The sequence below is a fragment of the Hyaena hyaena genome, unplaced genomic scaffold (assembly GCF_003009895.1).
Source record: "Hyaena hyaena isolate Hyena2069 unplaced genomic scaffold, ASM300989v1 scaffold_193, whole genome shotgun sequence".
Classification (NCBI taxonomy): Eukaryota; Metazoa; Chordata; class Mammalia; order Carnivora; family Hyaenidae; genus Hyaena; species Hyaena hyaena.
Window position 1 is genome coordinate 66,149 of NW_024080823.1, and position 17,593 is coordinate 83,741.

The 17,593-nt window shown below is 43.6% G+C and overlaps 1 protein-coding gene across 1 annotated transcript in view; it reads left to right on the forward strand.

Moving 5' to 3' along the window:
* The first annotated feature begins 8,216 nt into the window (after positions 1 to 8,216).
* The window catches only part of RAB4A (RAB4A, member RAS oncogene family), a 46,347-nt gene continuing 36,970 nt past the window's right edge, over positions 8,217 to 17,593 (forward strand). The window contains exon 1 of the mRNA XM_039241260.1: positions 8,217 to 8,546. Within this exon, the coding sequence (XP_039097191.1) occupies positions 8,516 to 8,546 (31 nt within the window). The 5' untranslated portion in view covers positions 8,217 to 8,515. The remainder of the gene's footprint in view (positions 8,547 to 17,593) is intronic.

Here is a 17,593-nt window from a genome sequence, read left to right on the forward strand (position 1 = left end):
GAACAGGGCGAGACCCCAAGGGCACTATTTTCCATAGGTTCCCTTGCGTTGACGTTTGATGCCTTGTGAAGTTACACTTGTTTTGGAAGTTTTTATACTGCTTATTTTTCTTTTTTTTTTTTAATGTTTTATTTATTTATTTCTAGGAGAGAGAGAGACAGCATGAACAGGGGAGGGTCAGAGAGAGAGGGAGTCACAGACTCTGAAACAGGCTCCAGGCTCTGAGCTGGCAGTCAGCACAGAGCCCGATGCGGGGCTCGAACCCACGAACCGCGAGATCATGACATCACGACCTGAGGGAAAGTCGGACGCTTAACCGACTAAGCCACCCGGGCGCCCCTATACTGCTTATTTTTCTATTACACGTTATAAATGAAAAGGAGAGGTATCTAGCTTAGTGTGGTTTTAGAGAAAAATCCAAACATCGATACACACTAGCCCTAAGAATGGGCCAAGCTATATAATGCACCTGTACCTTTGTTTCCTCATCTACAAAATAGGACACTATCTCATGAGTCTGTAGTAAGAAGCAGGTTTTACAATACTACATATAAAGCACTTAACACTCTACCTAGTACTTACTAAGTACTCAATAAATTATATTAGCATTAGATGATACTTTTACATGGTTTTATTACAGCCTTTCCACAATTACACGGTGGAATTTAAAAGATCAACTTTTAAACTTCTCATGGGTCAACAAGTTTAAGTTCATTACATTAAATTAAATCCATATTAAATAGAGAGCTGCTGATGATCTCATTCATCCACTCATTCAACAACGGTTTAATTATTGATGGTTTAGTATGCCAAATACAATTTTTAAATTTTTTTTAATATTTATTTTTGTTTAAGGCAGAGAGAATGCAAGCAGGGGAGGGGCAGAGAGAGCGGGAGAATCTCAAGCAGGCTCTGTGCTGTCAGTGCAGAATCCAATGTGGGGCTTGAACTCATGAAACTGTGAGATTGTGACCTGAGCTGAAGTCAAGAGCTGTGTGCTTAACCAGCTGAGACACCCAGGTGCCCTACCAAATACTATTTGAGGCGTGAGGACACACTTGAGAATAAGACAGCCCCTTCTCTTATAGACTATGCCATCTAGAGGTAGAGCAGACAATATACTAATAAATGATATGTGTTAGGTGGTGGTAAATGCTATGAGGAGGCACTCAAAGTAAGGAGTATATGAAATGCTGAGGAGGGAGGCAAGGGAAGAGGAATCACTGTTTTATGTCTGAAAGGTAAGGCCTCACTGATGACGTGCTATCTAAACAGAAAACATAAAGGCCATAAAGGCTCAATCCATGTAGACATCTGGGACAAGAACATTCCACGCAAAGGAAAGAGCACATGCAAAGGCCCTGAGGCCAAAATCTTCTTGGTGAGTTCAAAACACAACAAGAAGGCCTATGTGACCAGGGACAAGAGAATAAGGAGGAGAGTGGAAGGAGAGAAGTCAGAGGGGAGAGAGACCACAGAAGATCTTTCAAGCCAGGGTGAATAGGTGAGATGAAGGGTTTTGAGCAGAGTGGCAGGAGGGAACTTATATTTCACTTCCATCCTTCCCCACCCACCCACCGGCCCCCAACACTAGCTGCTTTAAAGGGGCAGTGTTCTTTTTGTTTGGGTTTTGGTTTACTTACGTTTACTAGGATCACTCTGGCAGCCGTGTGGGGAAGATAGCCGGGAACAAGAACAGAAGGAGGAAGGCCAGATGGGAGCATATTGCAGAGAGAAGTGAGGCAGGCTTAGACCAAAAGGGATCAATACAGGGGTAAAGTGGCTATTTTCTCGATGTCTTGAAGGCAGAAAACTTGCTAATGGACCAAAGGTAGGCATTAGTGACAGCAAGGAGTCAAGGAGGAATTCAAGATTTTGTCCGGTACAAACTGCCACTTACTGAGACAGGAAAGATTGCAGAAGGCACAAGTTTGGTTGAGAAACTTGGATGTTTGCTTTTTATTCTTTTAGTATTAAGAAGCCTAGAGACGCCTGACATATGCATGTCAGTCGGTTGGGCATCCGACTTCGGCTCCGGTCATGATCTCACAGGTTGTGAGTTCAAGCCCCGCATCGGGCTCTGTGCTGACAGCTCAGAGCCTGGAGCCTGCTTCGGATTCTGCCCCTCCCCTACTCATGTTTTGTTTCTCTCTCTCTCTCAAAAATAAACATAAAAAAAAAAAGCCTAATAGACGTTCAGGTGAAGATATCAAATAAACAACTGTATGTAGAAGCCTGGGCAAGAGAGAACTTCAGGAAGCATCAACTTTAGATGGTATTTAAGGCCTTTGCAACTGGATGAGATCCACTAATGAGCAAGTGAATGTGGATAAAGAGATCCACGGTTGGTCACAGGAGGAGGAGGTAGCACTCCCTGAGCTGGGAGACAGTGCTGGGAGGCCATGGAGGCTGAGAGGTAACCAGAGTCCTTGAGGCCTAGTAAGGGAAAGAGGGAGCTGTGCAGAGAGAGAGCACCAGAGATTTGCAAAGGGGTTCCCTTCCACCCTCACCTACTGATCAGTGCTAGCACAAAGGGAAAGTACCCAGGGCCAGGTGGAATCACCTCTGGGGGCACCTGGGTAGCTCAGTTGGTTAAGTGTTTGACTCTTGATTTCAGCTCAGGTCATTATCTCATAGTTTGTCAGGTGGGGCTCTGCGCTGACAGCACAGGGCCTGCTTGAGATTCTCTCTTCCTCTCTCTGCCCCTCCTGCACTTGCTCTCTCTCTCTGTCTCTCTCAAAATAAATAAATATTTTTAAAAAAAGGATCCCTTCTAATTTTTATATCAGTTCCCAGTACACACAGAAAGTCCAGAAGAATTTCTAATCCTTATGTATTATACATACAATTAAACAAAGTAAACTTCTCAAGGTCTGGCATCCAATCGAAAATGACCTGGCATGTAAAGTAGGAAAATACCACCTACAACAATCAATGGAAACTGTGTCAGAAATTCCTCAGATGATGAGTAGAAAATGACATTAAAGGCCTTGTTACAACATATTCTATATGTTCAAGAAGCTAAAGGAGAAAATAAGAATAAGTACTGAACATGATATGCATGTATGCAAGTTGAACTTCTAAAAAATGAAATTGCAGTGTCTGAAAGGGAAAACACACTGGAAGGATTAACAGATTAAATACTGCAAAAAGATTAGTGAATTTAAAGACATGGCAATAGAAATTATCTAAAATGACACAGAGAAAGAAAAAAGATTGGCAAATAATGAACAGAGCAGTTACCTGGGGGACAAAGTCACATGGCCTGATATATGTATGATGGAGTCACCAAAAGAGAAGCAAGGGAGGGGAGAAAATACATTTGCAGAAATAATAGCTGAAAAAACAAACCAAATCTGATAAAAACTATAAATTCACAGACCAAAGAAGTATAATGGAACATGAAGACAAGAACTACGAAAACCACATGAAGGCACGTTGGAGCACATCATAACAGAAATGCATAAACCAGTAATAAAGATAACATCGTTTAAAAAGTCAGAGATTAAAAAAAAAAAACAAACAAACACTGCATACAAAGGAATAGAGAATGGCCATAGACTTCTTATCAGAAACAATATAAGCCAGAAAACATTGGTAGAAGGAAAAAAAACCTGAGAAATCTAAACTTAAGAAAAACATTGCTCAAAATAGAAGTGAAATAAAGACTTTTTTAGATATATGAAAGCAGAAAGAATTCATCCCCAGCAGACCTGCCCTTCAAGATCTGCAAAGGAAATTACTTCCAGCAAAAATGAAATGATACTATGTGGAATTTGAATCTACATAAGGGATGGAAGAGTCTATACATAGTAACTATGTGGGTAAATTGAAATCGTTATTTAAATCAATTTGAAAGAGAATTTTCTGGAAACTGTGCTATATATGTGTATGTGTGTGTAAGATATATATATCATCATATATTACATATATCATATATATATCATCACATATATCACATGCACACATACATTGCATGCATGCACACACAGGAATATTATTCATTCTTGAAAAGGAAGGAAATTCTGACACAGGCTACAACATGGATGAACCCTAAGGACATTATGTTAAATGAAATAAGCCATACAAAGGGACAGATACTGTATGATTCCATTCACATGAGGTACCTAGAGTATCAAAATTAGAGGGACAGAAAATAGGATGGTGGTTGCAAGGGCCGGGAGGAATGGGAATGGGAACTCGGTGTTTAACGGAGGCGGAGTTTCAGTTTTACAAGACGGAAAGAGTTCTGGAGAAGGTTGGTTGCACAAGTCAATGTCCTTAATGCCACTGAACCGCACACACAAAGATGGTTGAGCTGGTAAGTTTCATGTTATGCATATTTTACAATCTTAAAAAGACAGTTGACTGCTTAAAGCAAAAATAACAGCAGCGTATGTGGGGTGTACAACAAATGTAGAAAAGTAGTTAATGGGAAGGATGAAGGTAAAGGATTGTGGGGTTCTTATACTCTGCATAAAATGGCATCACACTTGAAGGTGGACCGTGACAAGTTAAAAACCTATACCATTGGGGCACCTGGGTGGCTTAGTCGGTTAAGCGTCCAACTTTCACTTAGGTCATGATCTCGAGGTTCATGGGTTCAAGCCCCGCATTGGGCTCTGTGCTTACTGCCAGCTCAGAGCCTGGAGCCTATTTCAGAGTCTGTATCTCCCTCTCTCTCTGACCCTCCCCTGCTCACGCTGTCTCTCTCTCTCTCTCTCCTAGAAATAAAATAAAAATATTTAAAAAAAAAAAACCTGTACCATGAACCCTAAAACAACCACTAAAATAACCTTACATGAAGGTATTTCTAATCAGCAACAAAGAAGATAAAACGGAATCATTGAAAGAGTCTCCACTAAAAAGGCTCAAAGTAGTGACATCCCAGTAGCACAAGCATAGGTATACACCTATACCAAAAATTATCATGTGTGTAGTTCAAATATGTGCAGCTGTACCAATTACACATCAACAAAGCTGTTTAAAACCAAAGCCGATGGAGCTGCCTGGACAGGTACAAAGCCCTGTGGTCGTCATCAAATTGTTCCAAATACATCCCCATTATCCTTTCCCTTGGGGACATACAATGCTGCACTCTCCATCCTCTTCGAAATCAGGTGTGGGCACGTCACTTGCCTTGGCCCATAAGATATAAATGGAAATGATTCTAACCCTTCCTGATAGGATCATCATGAGCCGATGCACAATTGGTGCTGGTTCCTTCTGCCTGAGTAATGGGAGCGTGAGCTTACATGAGACTTGGGTCAGCCTGGCTCTATGAGTGCTCACATGGAGCTGAGTCTCTGCCAGCGTGAGTGGGGCAGGTGGTCTGAGAGATGAAATCCATTGTGTTAGTCATAGGCATGTTGGGAGATCTTTGTCATGGCAGCTAATTTAGCCCATCCTGACTAAATACTCCCTAATAACAGGCGTGTCCAAGTATAGATGTGGTCGTTTTGTTTGGCGCCAGAAAGCAAACGGGTCTAGAGGCCTCTGAGGTCTCTTTCAACCTGAAGAGTTATAGGTCACAGGTACCACCAGCCTGTGTGTTTAACTGAGGTCACCTTTTCAAGCCTCTACCTATCTGGGTAGAATTTGGGTTCTTCCCCTTCTTCTTCTTCTCCTTCTCCTTCTCCTTCTTTGAATTTTATTTGAGAGAGCATGCAAGCGGGGGAGGCAGGGGAGAGGGGCAGAGGGAAAGAGAGAATCTTAAGCAGCAGGCTCCACACTCAGCACAGAGGCTGATAAGGTGCTCGATCTCACAACCACCAGAACATAACTTGAGCCAAAATCAAGAGTCAAACGCTTACCTGACTGAGCTACCCAGGTGCCCCTTGGCTCCTTCTTAAAGTAATACCAAGTTATTTCTGAGTCTTCAAGGACTTAGACACAAGTTGGCTCCTGTTCTTTAACTCCAGCTACCAAGGAAAGTCACCCACCACATAGGCTGTAACCAGTGCTCTCTACCAAGTCTAGCTCCACCAAGGATGCCATTTCCTTTCATTCCCAAAGCCATTACTTTCTGGAACATCAAGATGTGCTGGATTCTCATTCTGAAGCCTTTTTAGGGTTCTATTCCATGGGACTGGACCACTATTCTGGATCCAATCCTTGCTTGGGGGTCTAAAAGGCCCTTCAGTCATTGTCCACCTGTGCTCACTGGTCCCTACAGAAACCACTGTCCCTACCCATATGGTCTTCTGCCAGTCCTGGAGAACATGAATCCTTGAGAGGCTGGCAGCCCCCTGAGACTCCTAATTGATCATTACATGTGGAGCATTGCCAGGGAGCAAGAAGGAAAGTAAGGGAGGAGTTGTGAGGAGTAGATTGATTTTGGAAGAAATCCTTCTCCCTTCATTTCCTTTGGGCAAGTCTCCAATGTGCTTAGGCTTTTGGAAACCTACTTTCACTCCATCCCAAGCTTCCCCTGAAAAGAAAGGAGAAAACAACTGGAAAACATGGATTTTGCAGCTAGTTTTCCTTTCACACAATCAACTGCACCTCAAAATCAAAGGTGGTCTCCAAGAGATTTTAGGAGAAATTTGTTTTCTCTCAAAGATCCCAAGTTACCGAGATGCAAAGAATCTTCCACATTGTTTTTCAAAACATTTGGCTCCTTCAAACCTCAGCTCTTGGCATATTTCTTTATCTAGTTGTGCTATTTGGCTTTGTATTTGCAAACCAGAGTTCTTTGGGTAGTTTTTGCAACACAAAGAGTTTTCCCCAAAGATCGAAATCTTCATGGTCCACAGAATAGAAAACTGTTCTCAGCTTTGAAGCAGCAGCTTAATTTTTAAATTTCTACCACTCTGACCAGGTTTCAGAGATCTTGAGGTCCAGTTCTAATCAATAACCCAAGCAATCACTGTAACTCAGTGGTTCCTTTCTTATCCACAAAAGTTTCTGGCAGGAAGAAATCTTAGATTTAAAGAATGGGATCCTTGTCTTTCTGCGGAAATAGTTTCCATCACATTAGCCTGCTATACTCAGGAATGTAAATCAAAACTAACATGCAAAACACCAAATTAAGAAAGCAACAATGCATCTCAGCCACTGAACAAGAAATATATACAAAATAATTCTAGGAAATTATAGTTCTCACAATATTTCAGCACGGGGCTTCTCTGTGATTTAGAAGCAAGGATATTTATTTGCTATTAGGATTGGAGAGAAGAGTAAAATGTAGAGCCAAATGGCCATTGGGGAAGAAAGGAAAGGTCTCAGTCAAAGTCTGGTGCCAATTTATGCAGAGGATGGAGCCAAATGGACTTGAAAAAAATTTATTTACTAGCCTTTTCCCCACAGTCCGAGTTACTTGGGAAGTTAGCCAAGGCATATTTTTAGTATCCTACTATACCTTTTGAATAAGTTTGGGTCTTAGGGGATTATGATGTGGCTTTCGTCAGGCTGAGACGAAGCAAACTCCCAATCAAAAGTCTCTTCCTAATAAATCCTTTTCTCTGCATTTCCAGCAGAAGGGAATTCGGATTTCAGTTTTGCACCTTAAATCAAAACACCCAGCCCACAAATCCTAACCTACGCTGAGGCCCAAGAAATGCCGCCTGCCCATAAACCAGATTCCCCGACCATGGGACGCAGAAGGGCCGATGTCTACAGTCTCCTGGGGACTCTCCAGCACCAGTGCACCATAAGCTTCTGACAGTTTTCTCCAGACACCAGCTTGCCCTGCAGGAGAGGACCTGGCAGGTGTGGGTGAAAGCTGAGGTTCACCGCTAAGCCAGCCTCCTCGCCCACAAGGGCTGGTCTTCTAGCTGCACAGCTGGGGCTACCGCCTCCTGGTTACACATTAACCACGTCCATAATACTTTGAAGAAGTCTCTTCCTGCCGAGAGCTGCTAATAACCACCGTCTTTCCTGAGGACGGCCAATCCGGCAGGGCTGTCTTCCCACTGCAGGCACTTGGCCGCCTCTACCCAAGAGCTAGACCCCACTGTCCCCAACACTCCGTCACCCCACAAGCCTGCGGATCGCAGGCCCAACCCCACCCCTGAAACCCGACCCCGGCCAGCCGCAAACCTCCGTCCGCGCCCTGCCCCACCCAGTCCCGCCTCCCTGGGGCCCCCGCCCTGACCTCCCCGCGCCCGGCTCCCCAGCCCCTGTTTCCGCCTCCCGACTTCCCGCGCCCCCGCCTCCCAGCGCCCGGCGCCCCCCGCCCCTGCCGCGGACTGCGTGCGCACGCGCGACCACGGAGGGGCCGGGCCTCGCGCCCCCTTCCCTCCTCCTCCTCCTCCTCCTCCTCCTCCTCCTCCTCGTCCCCGTCCGGGCCCGGCGGGGGGCGGAGGCCGTGCGCCTGCGCGGAGCCGGCAGTCCGGCGGGGCCGCAGCGGCGGGGTGGCCGGCCGTTAGCGTGGGGACCGCGGGTCCTCCCTCCGCCGCTCCCCTGCGGCTCGCCGTTCCCACCGAGACGCGGAGGACGACCCCGGCCCTCCAGTCCCGCCGGCCCGGCCGGAGCTGCAGCCGGCGATCCGGCGCGAGGCGGTGCCGCTCCCAAGATGTCGCAGACGGCCATGTCCGAAACCTACGGTACGAGGTGGCCGGGGGCGCGCGGGGCCGCGGGGTCGGGGGCGCGGGCCCGGCTGTGCGCAGCCCGTGTACGTGATCTGCTTGATCAAGTTTCCTCCTGCTGTTTCGACGCGCTCACCCCCGTAGCGTTTTCCAATTTGGGTAGCTCCGGGTTGGAAGCCAGTGGAAGACTTTCCTCTGCGATGGTGTCCCCAGCGAGGGACGTGAAGGACTTGGGGCGACGCCGCATTTCGGTGTGCTCCTCGAGTATACAGCATGACCTTTCTTGGTTTGGGATTCCTTTCTTCGCCCTGGGCTCACAGTGAGAAGTAATCGATAGACTCATCCGTGTCCTCCTGCGGAGACCTTGCCTCGTTTATTTCTCTCTTTCTCAGTCTCTCGGGTGTTTAGTCCTTTCTGGGTTGCATTATTGCTATTTATAAATGTGCCTTTTAAAATCATAAACAGTCTGGAAGCAGAGCCCTTATCTGTTTCATCTTTCCTTCCCCTGTAGCACCCACACCTGGATGCTATACGGGAATAATTTTTTTGAGTAATCGAAAGCCTTCCCAATTCATACACTGTGTTTTTTGCTTTGTTTTAGTCCTGCGTGGTAAAAATGAATTAATATCGTACGCGTCTCCTTTGCCTCAGGTTTGAGATGTTTACCAGTCTCTGCTTATTCGGATATGTGCATTCTCAGATTCAGACTTAAGGAGTTTGGGAGACGTTAAAATTCAAAAGCGTGTTCCTGAACTCAGATCACTAGCGGCGGCCTGATGCTCCTTCAGCAGATAACGCGTGCAGTGGCTGGATGTGGACGGCCGGGTGCTAGGAGGCGCTGCAAATACCGCAGGCCACATGACAGGCGTGGTTCTGGTCCCAAGGAGCGTGCAGTCTAGTGGTGGATCCACTGTTAATGCCATCACGACACTACTGAATGAGTAGTTAAAACTCCAGGCAGGAGTTCTGGAGGAATGTGCCCTAGGAAAGTATGTTAGAAAGAACGCTGGCCCAGACTGGGGATCCTAGGAGGTAGTAACTGGTCAGCACGGCAGAAGCGCAGATATCCAGGACTGGAGAGAAATGGAGTTCCAGTAAAGGAAGTCTAAACAGTGGAATAGAGGTGAAGGCGAGGTGGAGTGAGCCTATGGAAGGTTTCTATCTTTCTCCTAAGAGGGGCGAGGTCACAGTGCATTTGCTTCACCTTCAGCCACTCCTGGAACTTGTGATTGCTCTGTTCTTGGTGCCTCTTGGGGCATTACACCTATTCCTAGAAGGCTTAGGAAATCCTCCAGGAACTTGATGGTTTTTTAAGTGTTGCCAGAGCTGCAAATGGTCCCATTCATTCATGTGGTCTGATCCTCCCTATAGAGAACCACAGTCAGAGATTTTGTAAAGAAAATATGCTTCTTGCTTGGCAATTTTTGGTTGTACTTGTACTTGTGCTTTTCTTTTCTTTCTTTCTTTTCTTGTTTTTTTTTTTTTGAGTGCTCCTTACCCCATACTTTTTTTTCTCTGATCTGGATAAGGAGCATTAGGGAGGGGTGGAAAGTCTAAATAAGAAAGTGGGGACTATGAATTAGGAAGAAAGGACTGGAAGAGTTTGGGACATGGAATTTTTTACACTTCATTTGTGTTCTATGAAATAACCTTAATAAAATATCACGTATCTCTACTGCACTTTAGATGCAGTTAATTGAACTGTCGAGCATCACAGATTAACTGATTAAATTATGATCATAAGGCTTTAACCAATAGTATTCTTATGTCATGGTACTATCCAACTATGTTTCTACTTGCAATTTAATCTTTTCCTCTAATAGAGGAAATTAGATGAAACAAATGGAATAGAAAATTAGTTTTAGAAACAGCAAATGTGGCGGTTGAAATGGCCAACCAAAAGTCCTAAGCCGTCACCTTCATTTATCATTGACCATATTTGCACAGCACTGTTCCCCAAGAGTAAAACAATCAGGTTCCACCTTCCAGACATTTGCCTCTTGGATGGCTGGTAAAGAAAGGAATGTTTGCTTAACCTTTAAACTGCTTTGTGTTCTTTGCTTATTTTCTCTTCCAGAAGAGGAGGTTCTGTGTAGCTTGACAGTGAGAGGATGAAAAATAAAAAGCCACTGCTTATAAAGTACTATTAATGAGCTGTATCTACCTGCTTTTTAGCATATTAAAGCAACATTTTGCCTTCCATAGACTGAGTAGTAGTCAACATTTTGCTGCCCTGAAACTAACAACCACATAAATACTGTATATATTACTATAATACAAAATTAAAATCTAAAATAGATAGGTTTCAGTTTGAAACCCTTATCTAAGTATATCTAAACTGAAACAGTATCTCCCCGATATTGTTAGAGCCACAGCATTCTTTTTTTATTTTTTTAATATTTTTTTAAATGTTTTATTTATTTCTAGGAGAGAGAGAGAGACAGCGTGAGCAGGGGAGGGTCAGAGAGAGGGAGTCACAGACTGAAACAGGCTCCAGGCTCTGAGCTGGCAGTCAGCACAGAGCCCGACGCGGGGCTCGAAACCACGAACCGCGAGATCATGACCTAAACGAAAGTCGGACGCTTAACCGACTAAGCCACCCAGGCGCCCCTAGAGCCACAGCATTCTTAAAGCCTTGGCCAGTTAGTATGGCTTAGAACTTCCTAAGGAACTCCAGCCCTCTGAGACTTGGGAGGTGGCACAAATTGGCCAAAGTAATTCCTGATACCAAGACTAGTGAGACAAAATTAACAAGTGGAACAGGTACTACCAAGCACTGATGGTCAGAAAGGGGCTAAAAAGTATAAGTGGTGCAGAAAATGCTACAGGCAAAAAAAGGAAGGACTAAAGTAGTCTAAGACTGAGGAAAAATCTAAGTCTCTACACTTTGGACTTTATGCTTTCTACAGTGAACCCGGCTTATGATACAAGAACACAAAGTGTTCGTCTTGTGCTGATTTTATTATAGTACAGTCTTACTATTTTTTATTTTGTGCTTTATTTTGAAAGCACAGCATTATAGTATTTACCACATCATTTGGAGAATTATCAAGATGTTTTCTTTTAAAAAATATTATCATTATTTGCTGTTGTGGGTTGAATTGTGTCCCCCAGAAGATATGTTCAGGTGCTAACCCCAGGTACCTGTGAATCGTGACTTTGTTTGGAAATAGGTATAATGTAATCACATTAGGATGAAGTCCTGTTGGATTATGGTAGGCCCTAATCCAATGACTGCTGTCCGTATAGGAGGAGAGAGATTGGGCAGAGACACCTGCAGGGAGAATGTTATATGAAGAGCAGGCTGTTATGGCAGTGATGATGATAAGTGGAAGACCACAAAGATGCTCGACACCCACCAGAAGCTAGGAAGGATCCTTCCCTAGAGCCTTCGGTGAGAGCATGGCCCTCCTGACATCTGATTTCAGACTTTATAAGTTTCTCTGATTTCAAGCCATCCATTTTGTGGTATTTTGTCACGGTAGCCCTACAAAACTAATACATAGGCCTTGGTAGTCAGTATACGACTCACGAAGAAATTTGGGCTTGATAGGTGAGGTAGAGAAAGGATATTTGAAGTAAAGGAAATAACGTCTTCAAAGCTATGTGGTACCAGTAAAGTATAAAATAACTTACTGTTAGAGAAATCACCAAAATAACTATTAGCTTAATTTCAGAAAAGACAGAGCATGTAAAAGTCAACAAAGGAAACATATAACATTGGCATAAAGGACGTTTCTCCAAATCGAATATATGTGTTGTTTTTAACGTTCATATTTTCTTTTCCTCACTTACTGAAAACTGCCGAACATTTCAAAAACTAGAGTTTGGAGAACACTACACCACTGGTCCTCAAACTGTTGGGCCTCTGAGTCCCCTGGTATATGAAGATGCAGTTCTGATTGAGTAGATGTGGGTGGATGGCGGTTCCACACCTGATCAGCTCCCAGCCCATGCAGGTGCCATTGGTCTGAGGACCTGATAGAATATCAAGACCCTATTCTGTATAATGGCTCCAATGCCATAGACCCTTGAAAACCTTTTTTTTTTTTTTTTTTTTGGTGGGGGAGCTCAAGGCCACCCTTTTTTATTATTATTTATTAATTAATTAATTTTAAAATTTACATCCAAGTTGGTTAGCATCTAGTGCAACAGTGACTTCAGGAGAAAACATTGTTCTTTAGAAAAGCAAAAGTGTATGATAATTTTTCACAGTCCTTTGAACTATAAAGCATTCCATTCCTTGCCTGTGACTTATCTCACTCCTGAATCTCTTATTTCCAGTCATCTCAGTCCCTCAGGCTTCATATCTTATTTTCAATTTCGTACCTAACTATTCCATTTGGATGGCCTGGGGTATCCTGACACAAGGCGTCCCAAACCCAACTAATGCCCCATTGCTACTCCCCAAGCTTCTATTTGTTTCTTGTACCCATTTGCCTGAGAGAAAGTTAGAACCTATCTTTAATTCTTCATCATCCTGTCTCCTGAGTTCAGTTGGTTTCTGTCTTTTAAACTGACTCCTTAACATAGTTCATGTTACCGTTTAGCCTAGAAGAGGCAAGGGAAGGTTAGGTGGAGGCCAGGTTAGTGGATTATAAGTCAAGAAAATCCATCATCCCAAAGTTCTTCATCACAGGGACTTAAGCAGTTGGGCCAGTTGTTTGCTGCTTGGGGCATAGTGTCCGTGTTAATTGCCCGTAAAGCAGCCTCTGTAGCTCCTTCATGCAGGGAGGTAGACCGACTGCCTGGGCAAGGGTGAGGTGGGTTCCGGTAGGGGTAAGCTAGAGGGGGTCCTGGTAAAATTTATTTGGGGACCCAGACTACTGGTAACTTAGGCCACAGCTTCATGGGAACATCATACTGATTTAAGTTAATGGTGTTTCTAAAGCTTTTTGTGCTCCCTGAAAAATCATTCCATGTAAGCATAAATGTGAACTTCACTTCTAACAGTAATATCTCTTCTGTTAGGGGCCATGTCACCAACATTTTTTGAAAAGTGTCTTGCACTTTTGGGCCCCTTGGCATGGAACTAGCAAATAACAGGATTCTTTTCCAAGGTTCAGTACTATAGTAGTCACTTTTATCATATAGAATCAGGCAAATGTGTTGATGATCTTTGCCCTGAATGTGTCTTTGGAATGAGAAGAAAGCTGATGTTGTTTCTTGAATTTCTTCTCCTAAACCATCCTCTAGAGATTGGTTAGATTGATGTAACAGTTTTGTTTTTTTTTTTTTCCCATTCCTGAAAACTTCATTAGGATACGTGCCAGTGACAATAGTTTGAGAGAAAACCTTCGAATCCTCTGTGTTCTGTAACCCTTGTCTCTGAATATCACTGCTTTCTCTACCAGTCTGATCTTGGTCATGGACTATGTTCTTTATGGTTGAAGAATACTTTTGTGCTTCTCTGCAGCTGTGAATATAATTTAAAAGCTAAAATGACAAGTAAGGTACTGTTGTTTAAAGGGTGAATAAGGTTAGGTAAATGTAAAGAATAGCATACGATAGATAAGCACTATAACACAGAAATCAAATAAACGCTGTATAACTACACATTTTCTTCCATTGTAATTCCCCTCTAAGCTTTCCAATCCGGAGTAAATTAACGTTGAGAGATTTGGCCAGTACAAATAAATCCCTGAATATGAAGGCTGTGATACCTGGAGAAAGAATGCTTTGTACTCTGCCCCAGCCAAATGCATCCCGGCACTACTCAGAATGGCAAACTCATATATGTCAATACTTAGTTATCTTAGTCTTTTGTTTCTTTCTGTTTCTCTTATGTGCTGTGTCTTTGGCATTTAAGTCCTAAAAAAGCAGCTAACAATATTTAGATATGGGGGTAGTGTACACTGTTCACAAAGTGCTAATAAATTATGAACGAGTGGATGTATATGAGAGGGAGGTTTGTAATTTTTCAAATATGAAATTTTAATCATGCAGAAAAGAATTGGAACTTAACAACAAAGCATCTCTCTCTTGTTACAATTTAAAATGTTATTATATGGAGTGAGCTTCCTTAGTTATAATACTGTTTCTCTTGTTCATTTGCTTATGCCTGTTATTACAGGAGTCCTCATAAAATAAATACCATCTTTGCACTGGACTTTGTATATCTATTTTTTAAATTTTTATTTATTTTTGAGAGAGAGAGAGGGAGGAGGAGAAAGAGAGAGGGAGAGCATGCATGTGAGCAGGGGAGGGGCAGAGAGAGAGAGGGAGACACAGAATCCTAATCAGGCTCCAGGCTCTGAGCCATCAACACAGATCCCAATGTGGGGCTCGAACCCATGGACTGCAAGATCATGACCTGAGAGGAAGTTGGAGGCTTATCTGACTGAGCCTCCCAGGTGGCCTGCATATCTTTTTTTTTAAGATTTTATTTTTAAATAAATAAATCTCTACACCCAATGTAGGGCTCGAATCCACAGCCCCAAGATCAAGAGTTGCATGCTCTACTAACTAAGCCAGCCAGGTGCCCCAGGACTTTGCATATCTCTTTTATAATTTGCTCAAATCTCAGTTGTGACAAAGAGAATTTTTCTTTCAATATGAGATCATAAGCTCTTTGAAAGCAGGGGACTGCTGAGATGTTTCTCTGTCCCCGGTACTAAGAATGGTTTCTGGAACCAGCCTTCAGGGACTGCTAAAAGCACCTTTGATTTGATTTCTGTTTGAGAGGTGGCGTTTTTCTTCCAAGTTACAGCATATGAAACAAAAGGCCAGGTTAATAGAAAAACTAACTTTAAGACACAGTTTTCTTTTCTGTATGGTAGAAATCAAGCAGTTTTTACATTGTGTGTGATATAATGCAGCACTAATGAAAACATCTTTCACAGACCACATTTGCTTGAATTAAAGAGGTCACACAAGGCATCCTTTAAGAAATCGATGTCCCTTCTGAGAATTCGGACCTGAAGTGAGTTCCCAGTGCACGGGGTGGAGTTGCGGCGGTGCTTTCACTGCTTTCTGGAGCTACAGGGTCTGACTGCTGCCAGGTGAACATACATAGGGAGAGAAAAGGTTGATCCAGTGAAAGTTGGTCAGCAGTGGAGGCGATCAAGCCTTGAGGGAGGGCTTTGGTGTATCTGTCAAGCACTGCAGGGGGAGACTGGCACCCTGCCCGGTAGCCGGGGGCGGTGGGGGGTGGAGAGGCTCTGGGGGCAGACATCATAACCCTGTGGTGATGGCAGATGTCTCAGATGACCTGAATCTGTGGTTCCCAAGCATTCAGATGCCGGGCATTTGGGTAGTTATCGAGTGAGTAGTGGTTGAGTGAACTCCCCTAGTCCTAAATCCCTGCTTACTTAACAGCCTTTTGATTTTAAATTGATTCTATATGACCAAAAACAAAAGAATGTTTTTTAATTATGCTTAACCAGGGGCACCTGGGTGGCTCAGTCAGTTAAGTGTCCGACTTCGGCTCAGGTCATGATCTCATGGTCTGTGGGCTTGAGCCCCGCGTGGGGCTCTGTGCTGACAGAGCCTGGAGCCTGTCTTCGGATTCTGTGTCTCTCTCTCTGATCCTACCCTGCTCATGCTGTCTCTATCTCTCTGACTCTCAAAAGTAAGTAAAAAACAGTTAAAAAATTTTTTTTAAATAAATAAAATTTTGCTTAACATTTCTGTGTAGTCGATAATAGGGAATTATTTGGTCATTGGATCAGGTGGAATGCTTCCAACTGCGTGTGGCAGAAAACCCAACTCAAAACGCTGTAGTAATATAGAAACTTTTTTTTTCATATAACTGTCATTGAGGAGGGTATTCAGGGCTGGTTGATTGAAAAGCTCAGCTGTGTGGGCAAGGACCTACGTGCTCCCCATTGTCACGCCCCCCACCCCCGCAGAGTCATAAAATGGCTACTCTTTGTAATCTGGGTTGCTTTCTGGCTTTCTTTTTTTAAGTTTATTTGTTTATTTTGAGAGAGGCGGAGAGAATGCAGGCAGGGGAGGGGCAGTGAGAGGGAGAATCTCAAGCAGGCTCTGCACTGTGAGCGCAGAGCCCCACTCTCAGAGTTCAGACTCGCAAAACTGTGATATCATGACTTGAGCTGAAACCAAGAGTCAGACGCTTAACTTACTGAACCACCCTGGTGCCCTTTGGTCACATTCTTGTTACATCCATAGGAAAGAGGAGATCTTCCCTGCATTGATGGAGTAAAAGTCCTTCCTCTCTACCTGGTTGGGCCATGTTGGGTCAAGTGCCTGTCCCTGGACCCATTATGTGGCCAGGGTAATAATACTTTGCACTGATTAGCTTAAAGCTATATATTTTTCTTTAAGAAAATTGTAAGGTTTTTTTGAGAGAGAGGGAGAGAGAGAATCCCATTCAGGCTCTTGAGATGTCAGCACAGAGCCTGATGTGGGGCTCCATCTCACGAACCTGAAGATCATGACCTAAGCCAAAACCAAGAGTCAGACACTTAACCAACTGAACCACCCAGGTGCCCCAAGTCTGTATATTTTTCTAATCCAGTCTCTGGCAGGGAGGAGGGGCTGGGAATGACCGTAATCAGCTTAAAATAACCAATGCCTGTCTCCCGGTTTGGGGGAGTAGCTGCTATGCGACAACTTCTGCTACAACATTGTCTACTACAGCCTCCGAAACATGTAAGCAACAGGTCACTTTCATCGGTTGGTTCCAAGTAATGGTCTTCCAGAAGATGAGGAACTTAAATGTTTCCTCCGCCTCCCCTTCTCCAGTGAGGAAGCAGTCTGAGAAAGCAGCGGATAGTAGAACGTGGGCTTCCTCATTGGCCATATGCACACACATTTGAATCCCTTGTCTTAGGAAAAATGAAATTTCTCTTGTCATTTTGCAAACAGGATATATTTGCACTTGTTCTTAGTTCTTACGGTCTTTGTGAATGTGCTAAAAATATTTGGTGTTTTGAAGACTAACATTCCTCTTCAGAGTCACTTTGATCATGATAATATTTTGGGGGGAAAGGAAATTTGGCTATTTGGTGGCCATTGTGGTTTTTCCACTTCTCATATATTAGCACCTTAAGTAATTTTGTCATAAATATGTACATAACTTAGGATACTATATCTTTATAAGA